The sequence below is a fragment of the Oncorhynchus masou genome, chromosome 19 (assembly GCF_036934945.1).
Source record: "Oncorhynchus masou masou isolate Uvic2021 chromosome 19, UVic_Omas_1.1, whole genome shotgun sequence".
Taxonomy (NCBI): domain Eukaryota; kingdom Metazoa; phylum Chordata; class Actinopteri; order Salmoniformes; family Salmonidae; genus Oncorhynchus; species Oncorhynchus masou.
Genome location: NC_088230.1, coordinates 22635551 through 22652462, shown reverse-complemented (window position 1 = coordinate 22652462; position 16912 = coordinate 22635551). Strand labels below are relative to the sequence as shown.

General features: G+C 42.9%; 1 protein-coding gene across 1 annotated transcript in view; it reads right to left on the bottom strand.

Annotated features, from left to right (window-relative positions):
• The window catches only part of LOC135506013 (sodium/potassium-transporting ATPase subunit beta-1-interacting protein 2), a 149607-nt gene that overhangs the window by 78516 nt on the left and 54179 nt on the right, over nt 1-16912 (bottom strand). Inside the window, exon 2 of the mRNA XM_064925342.1 lies at nt 5593-5730. Within this exon, the coding sequence (XP_064781414.1) occupies nt 5593-5730 (138 nt within the window). The remainder of the gene's footprint in view (nt 1-5592; nt 5731-16912) is intronic.

The window sequence follows — 16912 nt, the reverse complement described above, 5'->3', positions numbered from 1 at the left end:
GTCATATGTATTAAGTAAATTTAACAACATGATAATGATGGCAAAGTTTCTTCCTACCATCTACACTGAACAAAAATATAAACGCAACATGTAAAGTGTTTGGCCCATGTTTCATGAACTGAAATAAAAGATCCCAGAAATGTTCCATACGCACAAAACGCTTATTTCTCTCAAATGTTGTGCACAAATGTGTTTACATCCCTGTTAGTGAGCATTTATTCTTTGCCAAGATATCCATTCCCCTTACATTTGTGGCATATCAAGAAGCTGAATAAACAGCATGATCATTACATAGGTGCACCTTGTACTGAGGACAATAAAAGACCACTCTAAAATGTGCAGTTTTATCACACAACACAATGCCACAGATTCTTAAGTTCTGAGATAGCGTGTAATTGTCATGCTGACAGCAGGAAATTCCACCAGAGCTGTTAGGGACTAATGGGACAAATGGCCTGTTCCTGGTGCTTCATTGGCCCAGATACCCACTCAGTCAAAGAAAATGGAACTACAAGTGGTGTGCTGCTGTTGTTATGACATCGTGTCAGAGAATTGAATGTTAATTTCTCTACCACAAGCCGCCTACAACATAATTTTAGAGAATTTGGCAGTATGTCCAACCAGCCTCACAACCACAGACCTTGTGTAACCACGCCAGCCCAGGAACTTCACGTCCGGCTTCTTCACCTGCGGGATCGTTGGGATCGTTCGAGACCAGCCACCCGGGTAGCTGATGAAACTGTGGGTTTGCACAACCAAATAATTTCTGCACAAATTGTCAGAAACAGTCTCAGGGAAGCTCATATGCATGCTCGTCGTCCTCACCAGGGTCTTGTCCTGACTGCAGTTTGGCGTCGTAACTGACTTCAGTGGGCCAATGCTCACCTTCGATGGCCACTGGCACACTGAAGTGTGCTCTTCACGGATGAATCCCGGTTTCAACTGTACCAGACAGATGGCAGACAGCATGTATGTGGTCGTGTAGGCGAGCGGTTTGCTGATGTCAATGTTGTGAACTGAATGCCCCAAGGTGGTGGTGGGATTATGGTATGGGAAGGCATAAACTACAGACAACAAACACAATTGCATTTTATAAATGGCAATTTGAATGGACAGAGATACCGTGACAAGATCCTGAGGCCCATTGCCGCTCCATCGCCTCATGTTTCAGCATGATAATGCATGGCCCTGTGTTGCAAGGATCTGTACACAATACTGACTGCTTTTCTTATTCACGCCCCTATCTAAGGTATCTGTGACCAACAGATGCATATCTGTATTCCCACTCGTGTGAAATCCATAGATTAGGGCCTAATGAATTCATTTCAATTCACTGATTTCCTTATATGAACTGTAACTCAGTCAAATCTAAGACATTATTTCATGTTGCATTTATATTTTTGTTCAGTGTATTTGTCTACTTTAGCAATGTCATTGACATGTTATGAATGTGTTAGGGTACACTTTTCCCCTTCACCTCTCTCAAATATATGTTTCCGGCTGAATTCACCAGGCCATTGAGAGAGGGGGAGAGCCGCCACGGAGTAGGTTTTTACCATCTCTAAATCTGACACGTTGTCAGGACATTAGATCCAGAAGATGGGTGCGTGTAGTGGAACCTCATTTGGTCCCTCTCCAGCTACTGGCAAGCGCAATTTTAAATGAGAATAAAAATGTATCTGCTCTGACAGCATTACCAAAACGGATATAAGCAAGAGTAATGCTGGACAGTAAGCCATTTATCTTCACAGGCATAGGAGGGGGTGAGGAGGGGTGTAAAGGTGATCAGCTTTATCTCTGCAGCATGACAGGGGCTCTCTCTGATGGCTGATTTGATGACCAAGTCCATCATAACATCGATATCTCTCCTGAGCTCTCAGACAAGTCAAAATGCCTGGGTTTTAAATCTGCATATGTGGTTTTAGTGAAAGGCTGTCACTCATAACAAGGGATTTATTTCTGGTAGGAGAATCTTGAATTAAGATTTATTCCTGCTCACGTTATCCCCATTCTGTGTAGGACATAGATTTAGCCTTGGCATCTTATCAGTTAGAGGAACATACACTGAGTGTACAAAACATTAAGAATACACCCCTTAAATATTTTGTCTTGCCCATTCACCCTCTGAATGGCACACATAAACTCTTCTCTCTTCTCACTGAAATGTCTTCTCACTGTCAACTATGTTTATTTTCAGCAAACTGTGTGTAAATATTTGTGTACATATTTGTATGAACATAACAAGATTCAACAACTGAGACATAAACTGAACAGGTTCCACAGACATGTGACTAACAGAAATGGAATAATGTTTCCCTGAACAAAGGGGGGTCAAAATCAAAAGTAACAGTCAGTATCTGGTGTGGCCACCAGCTGCAATAAGTACTGCAGTGCTTCTCCTCCTCATGGACTGCACCAGATTTGCCAGTTCTTGCAGTGAAATGTACCCACTCTTCCACCAAGGCACCTGCAAGTTCCCAGACATTTCTGGGGGGGGGGGAATGGCCCTAGCCCTCACCCTCCGATCCAACAGGTCCCAGACGTGCTCAATAGGATTGAGATACGGACTTTTCGATGGCCATGGCAGACCACTGACATTCCTGTCTTGCAGGAAATCATGCACAGAATGAGCAGTATGACTGGTGGCATTGTCATGCTGGAGGGTCATGTCAGGATGAACCTGCAGGAAGGGTACCACATGAGGGAGGAGGATGTCTTCCCTGTAACGCACAGCATTGAGATTACCTGCAATAACAACAAGTCAGATGATGCTGTGACATACCGCTTCAGACCATGACGGACCCTCCACCTCCAAATTGATCCCGCTCCAAAGTACAGGCCTCGGTGTAACACTCATTCCTTCGATGATAAATGCAAATCCGACCATCACCCCTGGTGAGACAAAACCGCACCTTGTCAGTGAAGAGCACTTTTTGCCAGTCCTGTCTGGTCCAGCGACGGTGGGTTTGTGCCCATGGGCGACATTGTTGCCGGTGATGTCAGGTGAGGACCTGCCTTACAACAGGCCTACAAGTCGTGGTCTGCCACTGCGAGGACGATCAGCTGTCCATCCTGTCTCCCTGTAGCGCTGTCTTAGGCATCTCACAGTACGGACATAGCAATTTATTGCCCTGGCCACATCTGCAGTCCTCATGCCTCCTTGCAGCATGCCCAAGGCACGTTCGCGCAGATGAGCAGGGACACTGGGCATCTTCCTTTTGGATTTTTTCAGAGTCAGTAGAAATGCCTCTTCAGTGTCCTAAGTTTTTATAACTGTGACCTTCATTTCCTACCAGCTGAAAGCAGTTAGTGTCTTAATGACCGTTCCACAGGTGCATGTTCATTAATTGTTTATAGCTCATTGAACAAGCATGGGAAACAGTGTTTAAACACTTTACAATGAAGATCTGTGAATAGCTGTAATAGCTACAGTAAATTGGATAGTGCAGTTAGAATAGCAATAATTTAAGCTTTCTACCCATATAAGACATGTCTATGTCCTGGGAATGTTCTTGTTATTTACAGCGTCATGCTAATCACATTGGCGCATGTTAGCTCAACCGTCCCAGTATAGTGACACCGATCCCATAGAGCAGTGGTTCCCAAACTTTTTATAGTCCCATACCCCTTCAAACATTCAACCTCCAGCTCTGTACCCCCTCTATAGCACCAGGATCAGCGCACTCTCAAATGTTGTTTTGTGCCATCATTGTAAGCCTGCCACACACACACACCCACACACACACACACTATACGATACATGTATTAAACATAAGAATGAGTGTGAGTTTTTGTCACAACCCGGCTCGTGGGAAGTGACAAAGAGCACTTACAGGACCAGGGCACAAATAATAATATAATAATAATCAATAATTTTGCTCTTTATTTAACAATCTTACATTTAAAACCTTATTTGTTCATCAAAAATTGTGAATAACTCACAGGTTAATGAGAAGGGTGTGCTTGAAAGGATGCACAGAACTCTGCAATGTTGGGTTGTATTGGAGAGAGTCTCAGTCTTAAATCATTTTCCACACACAGTCTGTGGCTGTATTTAGTTTTCATGCTAGTGAGGGCCGAGAATCCACTCTCACATAGGTACATGGTTGCCAAGGGCATCAGTGTCTTAACAGTGCGATCTGCCAAGACAGGATAATCTGAACACAGCCCAATCCAGAAATCTGGCAGTGGTTTATGATTAAATTAAATTTTCACAGAACTGCTTGTTGCATTTTCTCTTGTTCAGATATTGGTAAGTGGACTGGAGGCAGGGCATGAAAGGAATAACGAATCCAGTTGTTTGTGTCATCCATTTCAGGAAAGTACCTGCACCCAACTCACTCAGGTGCTTCGCTATATCACATTTGACATTGTCCGTAAGCTTTAGTTCATTTGCCCACAAAAAAATCATATAATGATAGAAAGACCAATGTGTTGTCCTTGTTATTGCAGACAGAGAGGAGCTCCAACGTCTTAATCATAGCCTCAATTTTGTCCCGCACATTGAATATATTTGCGGAGAGTCTCTGTAATCCTCGATTCAGATGATTCAGGCGAGAAAAAACATCACCCAGATAGGCCAGTCGTGTGAGAAACTCGTCATCATGCAAGCAATCAGATAAGTAGAAATTATGGTCAGTAAAGAAAACTTTAAGCTCATCTCTCAGTTGAAAAAAAACGTGTCAATACTTTGCCCCAGCACACTTCCATCTGTATGTTGTAAAAGCGTTACACGGTCACTGCCCATATCACTGCATAGTGCAGAACATACATGAGAGTACAGGGGCCTTGCTTTAACAAAGTCAATCATTTTCACTGTAGTGTCCAAAGCATCTTTCAAGCTATCAGGCATTCCCTTGGCCACAGGAGCCTCTCGGTGCATGCTGCAGTGTACCCAAGTAGCGTCAAGAGCAACTGCTTTCACGTGCGTTACCTCTCCACTATGCCTCCCTGTCATGGCTTTTGCGCCATCAGTACAGATACCAACATGAGCAGCAGCTACGTTTGGCTACATACGGACCATTAGTGGAATTCCGCGAGAGAGTAACAGTTAATGTGATTAGATGTTAATTATTTGACTAAGCTACCTGTATTTCACATTGTGTTGTTTAAAAAAAATGTCAATCACATTTTTAGTTGGCGTACCCCCGATGGCATTGCGCATACCCCTGGGGGTACACGCAGTAGAGGTTAAAAATCATTTTCTAAACTGTCTCCTCCCTTTCATCTACACTGATTGAAGTGGATTTAACAAGTGACATTAATAAGGCACCATAGCTTTCACCTGGTTTCACCTGGTCAGTCTATGTCACAGAAAGAGCAGGTGTTTTGCACACTCAGTTTATATTCCTTTTCAGTATAGACACTTTAAATATCAATTCAAGTCATTAAATATTAACATGTGATAGTATCTTTTGTCAGTCTGTTCTCCCAGTTTAAGGAAAGCCTTTGAAAAACAGCATTATACACAACTGAAATCAAATGTGTGATAGGTGAGATATATTATTTGCTTCATAACACCACTTTACATAAAAGCACTTTCCACTTTCCAAAGATATTAATGTATAGGAAATTAAAGAAGATATAACTCACCCCAGTTACGTATCTTGGTCTGAATTGTACAGTTCCAAAGAGCCCCAAGATGACTATGATGATGTGCACAAAGTTTGTGAGGATAGGAGCCCATTGGTACCCAAGGAAGTCAAATATTTGTCGTTCCAATATGCTGATCTGTAAGGAAAATCAAGAAAAATAAATTAACTTTAGTACCAGAGCCATGAGATATGTGTTAGAGTGATGTATCTCCAAGTTTATGCTGAAAGTGAGGGAGGACAGGGCATTCTGCTTGCACACCACACCAAGGGGCTGAGACTTCAGCCTCCTCTCTCTCCTCTTCCCAATCACACAACTGCCTCTAATTGCCCGGGAAGTGTAGAAATCCTCAGGGTCACGTCCCCGTCCCCCTCGATCTTGGCCTCTGTGGGAAATTGAAGCTGGCAAGGCTAGACCCCTTTGCCCTGACCATTTGGATCTCAGTGTCTGATTGGACGTGACACCAGTTGTTGATATGACTACCAGCCATGGCACTTCAAACGGCTGCGGTAAGGAGAGGGATCACAGTGTGTCCCAACGGTGTCGGAGCCAGATATCACTTCATAGCTCCGACGCTAATGATTCCCAAATCCCCACTTGCACTGCAACTACAGGAGGCTTTAAACGCAACTTCATATCTGCAACTAACAATCTCCTTACTGTAAAGGCACTGTCCTTACTAATAAAGGTATGTCAGAGCACTCCATTTATTACAGTTGGAGGAGTGAAAAAATACCTGGCAGAATAATTGGATTTCCCTCCCTGTAAATTCCATGTGAACGAATAGGAAATGGCCTTGAAATATTTGTGAGATCTCAGTTTAACAAACTGCCGCCTGAATTCGAGAACTCAAAGTATGTATATTCGTGATGGGAATTCTTCACTCGTGTTCCTTCTATTGACTGTTGATGAGCTTTGACGATCACAACAGATGCCACAACGAAATGAACTTCTCCTTTGAGCGCTCCATTCCTCTCCATGTCGCTAAGCAACATTTTATGAATGTAATTTCATCTCGTCAAAAGATCAAGTTTCTCTCTATTAAATCCAGTCTGAACTTTCCTCCGAAATACAAAGGCTGAGCTTGGCATTTTTCAATTTCATTGCCAACTATTCAGAGGTCAGCTTACCTTGTTTCATTGTATGACACGTAATGACCCTCTTTTAATGCTTGGTTTTGAGAGCTATTGCTCAGGGGATGAGATTTCTCTCCATTTACAGGATCTTCATTGTAAAAGTGCCGACTGTTATTCATCCAGCAGGAACTGAGAAATTAAAAAAATTTGTTTTGAAAATAAAACCTAATTGAAAGTGAATTAGGTTCTAGTTAGTGGCTTTCATTATGATCTAGTACATTAGACGGTCTTTTTTCCTAAGGTGATGTAGGCTATTCTGCCACGGGTATGTAAATTGTTTGGAATCTATGCTAAGCTGTTCCTGACACCTATCTTGTCTGTTTATCTGGGCCAGTCTCCATGGTGACCCTCTGTCATTTCATGGGTCAGTGGAATGAAAGGAAAACTGGTGTTTTTCCATCTGTTTCTTTCCAGAAAATACTGAATAGTCAGAGCAAAAGGGAGTCAGAGTCAGGGATCAACGCTAGCTCCTCTACGCCCCCTACCACCCGGCAAAGACCTCTTATAAAAAGCACCTTTCTGTCTAATATGACACCCATCAGGTCCTCCTCTTAGAGGCGTTGTTAACTTGTTTCTGCTGAACTGCAAAATCACAAAGAAAATGTATGATGGTAATTAGCAGCACTCAGCATTTCCATGGTATTGGAGAAGGAGAAGCACTCATGAAAAGCTGCATGCACCTCGCCATATTAGCTACTAAAGCGGGGAGCCCAGAAAGTCCTGATGGGAGCCCATATGGCAGCACAAAAGCAGCCTGCCGCCTGGATTAGAAAGGTAAACAACAAGGAAACATGCTATATTGCTGCAATTAAACATGCAGCGCTTCCACACCACATTTACATGTATAAGGCTCAACCCAAATAACAGCCATTGGTGAATTGTAACCCCTAGCATTAGTTACCTGATAATATCTAAATGTCAAAGCTGCCTGAGAGTACACTTGGGAGTACCTGATGTTATTGGATGAACTCCCAGACACCCAGAGACTCATCTGCCTCGGTATCACAGGCCGTGTACAACGTTGAGACAAGAAAGAGGCTTCAGGGCTTTCCTCACTGCCTGACACAGAGAGACAAACCTTGGGCTATTGTTGGAATCAGAGGGTCTCCCTAGTCATTAATGTGGCCCCTGAGCCCACTTTCATCAACACAAATAAGAACAGCTCTCCCAAGCAGCTGTGCACAGAGTAATTATCCATACATCAGTAATTATAAACATATATTTGGGGGGAACCCATTATTGAGTCGGTCAGAAGAGTGGCCTTATTCTCCAGGGAAATAACATTGACTAAATGAAAGGGGATCCAAATAACATGCCAGATCATAAGAGAAGGAATGTCTCAGTAGGCTATAACCCTTTGTCTGACAAAAAAACATCTGCAAGGGCAATTGGTAGGCCCTACACTAAATTTGAAGAAAAAATAAATAATTAGTAAACCATGAAACTCCATACATCTGTCATTATATATTGTCATGGTGTTCTGTTTTTCATACACAAGAGTGAATTTAGTTGATCAATCTGTTTGGTCATGCTGTTTTGCATAACACCTTCATTTTACCCTCCTGAAAAGAGTTGGAAAGAACCTCATTACTGAGGTAGAACATAAGGAATCCTGGCTGATTACAGGAAAAGAAGTGCACACTTCAGCTCTCTACAACTGCTGATTGAAATGGAAGTTTATCCTCCGAGCTTCGACAAAGCTTAGGGGTTTTCTTTTTTCTCCAAGTGTGGAGGAGACATGAGTTGCCTCTAATCACTGAGACAAAAGCCAATCAATCAGTGGTGGCAGCATGAATAGAGAGGCATGCAGCTTCATGCTGCATTCAGACAATGCTCAGGAGGCTGTACGACACACGGTGGCTCTGACCAGAGCACATTAGCCCCAGAGTGTGGGGAGGTAACAGGAGGTATTATGCATCCTGGACTAGTGGGTTCCCTCTCATGCAAAATCACAGATAAGGCCTTCACCATTTTCCATCACTAGTACTACAAATCCACCTGCAAACGCTCAGGTGTTTTAATGGTACTCCAAACATTCAGTTAAGCTAGACTACAGAACCTGGGGGAGAGGAAAACACCAAGGTAGAAATTGATTTGTTAAACAAATAGCACATCAACGCTTATCGACTGGATGGCACACTGGGTATTTTGTTATGCAGATAATAAGGGATGTTGTTTAGCTTTCGAGGAAAGAAGGAATCAGAGGCTCTAATAATAATTTTAGTGTGATATGGAAAATTGTCCTGTAGCATACATGTTTATTTCTGTGTATGTCCATTTCTGTCCCTGCAGGCAGTTGGCAACTGTATAAATTATTTCCTTCTGTATATTAAACCAATCCCATGCTTGGCGAGGTTTCATAATTTATTCACTGTGAACGTGAAAAACAAATATATTTAAAATATATTCAGGCTAAATCATTTAAAAAGGTTTGAAACAAATCTCTCACATCTACAGAGGGTAAGACTGTCTCTCAAAACACTCTTGGATGGAAAGAAAACATTTATGCAAAATGTATGATCCAAAATGAATATGTACTAGATTTCTCTGAAACATCACTTTCAAAAGATATTCATGAGATGATCCCAACGATATATATAATCTGATAAATAGTAAAGCACAACCTTTATGCCAATATCAACGAGTCAAATAGACTTCTTTGTTTGACCAGATAAAATATTAAACAACAGCAACACACTTTATAAATGCTGACATTTTGAATCGTTTTCTCCCCCACTTTGCAGTATAGATGTTTAAAAAGAGAGAGAAAACAACTAATAATATATGCACAAGTTTCATGAAATATTCGTTAACATCATGTGCATGTGTAAGATGACGGATGAATTGTAAAATCATGAGTCATGAAAAATGTATGGGTGGAGGCTGGGGGGGGGTTCCAAGATATGGGAGAGGGTGTAACCTTTTGTTGCTTTGGGGAGGGTTGTATGTTTTTTTATTGGGCACAGTTTACATTCGCTGTTTTGCAGGTGCTCCTATATTTTTCATTCCGTCCTGCTTGCATGCGCTTCCCTACCAAACCCCTGGTTCAACCAATGCCCTCTGGGACAAGTGTTCTGCCACTGACAGGCCACGTGCGGACTGCCAGGGACAGGTTCGTTGTTTGAATGAATTAATGAATTTCTCTCTGTCTGTCCCGTAGGCTACGTTTATAATGCATCAATGCTGCAATGTAGCAATTTATCACCACCAGCCTAGGCTAGGCTACTACAGTAAATGTAGGTGACCACCTGTGTGCTATGTAAGAGACAGACAAAAAAATATTGTCCGGAGTTTGACCATGTCAATAACTGCTTACAAACATTTAGGCTACAAAGATGTCTCTCTCTCTCCCTTTCCTTTCCTTGTCTTTCCTAGTCAATTAATTTGATAGGCTACATTGTTTAGGCATAATCCTAATGTTGCCAACTTTCTGATATCCTACAGCCAGGATTAGAAGGTAGGCCTAGGTTTTTAATACGTTTTTAGGAAAGGAGAAATGTAATTTGTTCTTGTGTCTGAGATGCGCTGGTAGCTTTGATTGTCCATTCAGAAAGTCTCCGAAAGCAGCCTATCTGGACTGAGGAATGATATAACTGACATAAGCATAACAAAAATGAAGGCAAGTGCCATGAAGATCAGCATATAAAGTGGGGCAAAAAAAGTATTTAGTCAGCCACCAATTGTGCAAGTTCTCCCACTTAAAAATATGAGAGAGGCCTGTAATTTTCATCATAGGTACACTTCAACTATGACAGACAAAATTACAAAAAAAATCCAGAAAATCACATTGTAGGATTATTAATGAATTTATTTGCAAATTATGGTGGAAAATAAGTATTTGATCTCCTACAAACAAGCAAGATTTCTGGCTCTCACAGACCTGTAACTTCTTCTTTAAGAGGCTCCTCTGTCCTCCACTTGTTACCTGTATTAATGGCACCTGTTTGAACTTGTTATCAGTATAAAAGACACCTGTCCACAACCTCAAACAGTCACACTCCAAACTCCACTATGGCCAAGACCAAAAAGCTGTCAAAGGAAACCAGAAACAAAATTGTAGACCTGCACCAGGCTGGGAAGACTGAATCTGTCATAGGTAAGCAGCTTGGTTTGAAGAAATCAACTGTGGGAGCAATTATTAGGAAATGGAAGACATACAGGACCACTGATAATCTCCCTCGATCTGGGGCTCCACGCAAGATCTCACCCCGTGGGGTCAAAATGATCACAAGAACGGTGAGCAAAAATCCCAGAACCACACAGGGTGACCTAGTGAATGACCTGCAGAGAGCTGGGACCAAAGTAACAAAGCCTCTCATCAGTAACACACTACGCCGCCAGGGACTCAAATCCTGCAGTGCCAGACGTGTCCCCCTGCTTAAGCCAGTACATGTCCAGGCCCATCTGAAGTTTGCTAGAGAGCATTTGGATGATCCAGAAGAAGATTGGGAGAATGTCTTATGGTCAGATGAAACCAAAATATAACTTTTTGGTAAAAATTAAACTCGTTGTGTTTGGAGGACAAAGAATGCTGAGTTGCATCCAAAGAACACCATACCTACTGTGAAGCATGGGGTGGAAACATCATGCTTTGGGGCTGTTTTTCTGCAAAGGGACCAGGACAACTGATCCATGTAAAGGAAAGAATGAATGGGGTCATGTATAGTGAGATTTTGAGTGAACAGCTCCTTCCATCAGCAAGGGCATTGAAGATGAAACGTGGCTGGGTCTTTCAGCATGACAATGATCCCAAACACACCGCCTGGGCAACGAAGGAGTGGCTTCGTAAGAAGCATTTCAGGGTCCTGGAGTGGCCTAGCCAGTCTCCAGATCTCAACCCATAGAAAATCTTTGGAGGGAGTTGAAAGTCCGTGTTGCCCAGCAACAGCCCCAAAACATCACTGCTCTAGAGGAGATCTGCATGGAGGAATGGGCCAAAATACCAGCAACAGTGTGTGAAAATCTTGTGAAGACTTACAGAAAACGTTTGACCTCTGTCATTGCCAACAAAGGGTATAAAACAAAATATTGAGATAAGCTTTTGTTATTGACCAAATACTTATTTTCCACCATAATTTGCAAATAAATAAATTTAAAATCCTGCAATGTGATTTTCTGGATTTTTTTTCTTCTCATTTTGTCTGTCATAGTTGAAGTGTACCTATGATGAAAATTACAGGCCTCTCTCATCTTTTTTTAAGTGGGAGAACTTGCACAATTGGTGGCTGACTAAATACTTTTTTGCCCCACTGTACCTTTGGCCATGTTGTGTATGTGCTGGAATGACAAAAGATGCCAGTTTTGCATTTCTTCTCTTAGGCTGAGATGCAACTGAAGCAAACACTCTTGTCATGATTGAATCATCTTGTGATATTTTCAGTAGTAACATATTGCCATTGCCACTGCCTTCTCAAATGCAAGAGAATGACTGCAGCAGCAGCGTTTGTGACGTTATGTAAATCTTTTGGCAAAGTTGGGAGAAAAAGGCATTGGAGTTGGTGTGAAAAGGGATATACTCCAGCTATCCTAAAAAATGTTATACCCCCTTCACCAATGTTAAAAAAATGTATATGACCCTTGTTGCACTACCCTCCCCCTTCATTTAATTAACTCACAATAATGATTGCTATAATGATTCTATATTTTGTTACATTACAGCCTTATTCTAAAATTGATTATTAACATATTTTTTCATCAATTTTTATTTTATTTTCATCAAACTACACACAATACCCCATAATGACAAAGCAAAAACTGTTTTTTTGAGTAACAAAATATATATACTGAAATATTACATTTACTTAAGTATTCAGATTCTTTACAGCATGTCACGCCCTGACCTGAGATATGTCTGTTTTCTTTATATTTTGGTTTGGTCCGTGTGTGACTAGGGTGGGTACTGTAGTGTATGTCTAGGGTTTTGTATGTCTAGGGTTGTTGTAGGTCTAGGGGTTTCGTATTTCTATGTTGGCCTGATATGGTTCCCAATCAGAAACAGCTGTTTATTGTTGTCTCTGATTGGGGATCATATTTAGGCAGCCCTGTTTCCCACTTTCTGTTGTGGGATCTTGTTCTATGTTTAGTTGCCGGTCTGTACTATTCGTATAGCTTTATGTTTCGTTTGTGCTTGTTCATTTTGTTTTGCTGAGTTTTGGTTTTATTAAAAACATGTGGCACTCTACTCATGCTGCGCCTTGGTCTCATCATAACGAACATGACAGAAGATCCTACCATAAAAAGACCAAGCAGCATGTTCAAGAGGAGTGGACATCCTGGGCCCGGGAGAAAGATGAGTGGAGGACATCCTGGACCTGGGAGGAGGTAATGTCAGGGGACAAGACCCTGCCATGGAAGCAGGTGGAAATAGCGCAGGAGGAACGGCGATGATATGAGGGGACACGGCTAGCACGGAAGCCCGAGAGGCAGCTCCCAAAACATTTTTTGGGGCGGCACACGGGGAGATTGGCAGAGTCAGGAGTTAGACCTGAGCCAACTCCCGTGCTTACCGTGGGGAGCGTGTGATTGGTCAGACACCGTGTTACGCAGTGATGCACACGTTATCTCCAGTTCGCATTCATAGGCCGGTGCGCTCTATTACAGCTCCTCGCATTTGCCGGGCTAGAATGGGCATCCAAACAGGACGGATGGTGCCGGTTCAGCGCTCCTGGTCTCCAGTACACCTCCTTGGACCAGGATATCCTGCGCCGGCTCTGCGTCCTGTGTCTCCGGTGCGTCTGCACAGCCCAGTGCGTCCTGTGCTAGTGCCCCGCACTTGCCGGGCTCAATTGAGCATCCAGTCAGGACGTATTGTGCCAGCTCTACGCTCCATATCTCCAGTGCGCCTCCACAGTCCAGCATGTCCTGTGCCTGCTCCCCGCACTCGCCCTGAGATGCGTGTCTTCAGCTTGGTACAACCAGTGCCGGCACCACGCATCAGGTCTCCAGTGCGCCTCCACAGTCCAGTACATCCTGTGCCTGCTCCCTGCACTCGCCCTGAGATGCGTGTCTTCAGCCCAGTACCACCAGTGCCGGCACAACGCATCAGGTCTCCAGTGCGCCTCCACAGTCCAGAGCTTCCGTCGACAGTTCCCAGTCCAGAGCTTCCGTCGACAGTTCCCAGTCCAGAGCTTCCGGAGACAGTTCCTAGTCCAGAGCTTCCAGCGATGTTTCACAGTCCAGAGCTTCCGGAGACAGTTCCTAGTCCAGAGCTTCCAGCGATGTTTCACAGTCCGGAACCTCCAACGACGGGCCACAGTCCGGAACCTCAAACGATGGGCCACAGTCCGGAACCTCCAACGACGGGCCACAGTCCGGAACCTCCAACAACGGTCCACAGTCCGGAACCCTAACGACGGTCCACAGTCCGGAACCTCCAACCGACGGTCCACAGTCAGGAACCTCAAGTGACGGTCCCCTGTCCGGGGTCTCCAGTGAAGGTCCCCAGTCCGGGGTCTCCAGCAACGGTCCCCAGTCCGGGATCTCCAGCGACGGTTCCCAGTCCGGGGCCTCCGGCGAAGATCCGCAGTCCAGAGCCTCTGTCACACCCTGACCTGAGATATCTCTGTTATCATTATATTTTGGTTAGGTCGGGGTGTGACTAGGGTGGGTACTCTAGTGTTGTATGTTTATGGTTTTGCATGTCCAGAGTTGTTGTAGCTTCACGTTTAGTTTGTTTGTTTTGCTGAATTTCGGTTTTATTAAAAAGATGTGGAACTCTACTCACGCTGCGCCTTGTTCTCATCTTTATAAAGAACGTGACACAGCATCAAGTCTTCTTGGGTATGAGGCTACAAGCTTGGCACACCTGTATTTGGGGAGTTCCTTCTTTTCTTCTCTGCAGATCCTGTCAAGCTCTGTCAGAGTACCATCTTGGTTTCATAAGACCAGAGAATGTTGTTTCTCATGGTCTGAAAGCCTTTAGGTGCCTTTTGGCAAACTCATAGCAGGCTGTCATGTGCCTTTTACTGAGGAGTGACTTCCGTCTGGCCACTCTACCATAAAGGCCTGGTTGGTGGAGTGCTACAGAGATGGATATACTTCTGGAAGGTTCTCCCATCTCCACAGAGGAACTCTAGAGCTCTGTCAGAGTGACCATCAGGTTCTTGGTCACCTCCATGAAAAAAGCCCTTTTCCCCCGATTGCTCAGTTTGACCGGACGGCTAGCTCTAGGAAGAATCTTGGTGGTTCCAAACTTCTTCCATTTAAGAATGATGGAGGCCACTGTGTTCTTGGGGACCTTCAATGCTGCAGAAATTATTTGGTACCCTTCCCCAGATCTATGCCTCGACACAATCCTGTCTCGTAGCTCTACAAACAATTCCTTCGACCTCATGGCTTGATTTTTGCTCTGACATGCACTGTCAACTGTGGGACCTTATATAGGCAGGTGTGTGCCTTTCCAAATCATGTCCAATGAACTGAATTTACCACAGGTGGACTCCAATGAAGTTGTAGAATCCTCTCAAGGATGATCAATGGAAACAGGATGCACCTCAGTTCAATATCGAGTCTCATAGCAAAGGGTCTGATTACTTATGTAAACAAGGTATTTCTGTTTTTTCTAAAAACCTGTTTTCGGATATTGTGTGTAGATTACTGAGGACAAGGTTTAATTTAATCAATTTTGAGAATAAGGCTAAGAATAACGTAGCAAAATGTGGAAAAAGTCAAGGGGTCTTAATACTTCCCGAAGGCACCGTATTTGGTGTGATGAAAGCATTCCGACAATAATGGTGTATCCAGTAGAGCTCCTTGGGGAACACCTTCCCTCTCTGCTAAATGCAATGACAAGCCTTCAGCGCCTGAGATATGCACATAATAATACAGCTACCTTTGTTCTGCCATAGCAGTAGTCACTTTCTGCACTGCTACACCTGAGGACAAGATCTACCAATCTAACACAGTTCCACTAGAGGAACAACAAGACTTCATCTGAGAGGAACAAATCTGAAAATCAATCAATATGCTCATGTTTTGATTTATTTTGCTGTGGTTTTATGTACTGTACCCTTGCGAGTACATTGAATGTGTTGATGGTGGTAGAGTATGTGTAAAGTCATAGTTTCATGTACCCAACAAAAGGCTTTGAACATCCTTTTTATCTCTCTTTACCTGTCAGTCAAATGGATGTCAAGTGGTGAAGAGCAACAATTTAATTAATGTGTTCTTAAAAATGACTTCAATGACCATTCAATTGGCCTATGTATAATTATGCCTTCATCAAAGCACAGCAGGGTGGGGTTACCAGGTAGTGATGATTAAAGATGCAAATCTACAAACACATATTTAAAGGTATAATATTGTTATATTAATACTTATTCCTCCAAACCAATAATCATATTTATAACGGGTGAGCAAGACACACAATAGCCTATGTGGTCCATGAACCCAGAGGACATTCTAACAGTATATGAGTCCGTCATTGTACTATAGTGAGGTATGTTCCTATTAAAGATGATTCTGTGAATGTAGGCTACATGTAGAGTCATCAATGATGAAAGACACATACCTACAGGGGCTTTGAAAGTGACAAATGCAGGCCCTTGGGTGTATGACAGGCCACAACGAGATGGGGAGGAGGGAATGGACAAACCACAGAGAAAGACTAGCCGACATGTTCAACTGAGTACCAAAAGTGTCTCATTCATTGCTTGAGCCTGTATGGAAAATGATTCATTGAATTTTTATGAATATAAACCAGTGCTTTTGGAAATGCACTGGAACATTCAGTGAATATGTAATTACAGACATAAAGTGTTCTTGTGATTGAACCAATGAGCAGTTAAACAAAATGGAGTCAAATTATAAATGAATTCTGCAACATTATACAAATAAAAGTCATTCAAAATGCATCAGCTCCATCAACATCTTGTCAAATCTAATGTCCGTTTCATGAACACTAATTACTTTCTGCGCTGATTGAAATAAGCATTTCTGCGACACATGACAGCTATCTCAAACTGAATGTGCTGTCTGTCAGTAAGGAAACAAACACAGCTAATGTACTACAGGAAAAACTGTACCATATTGTTTTCAGAACTGGGATAAGTGTATATGTGGGCTGCTAACTCATTCAAAGGGCAATATGACACAGATCCATAGCTATGGCAAATTCTGCCTTCAAATGAGAGATCTCTTTTTTCTCAGTACAATTTCTGTTGCAACCCCTATGGAGATCACATCAA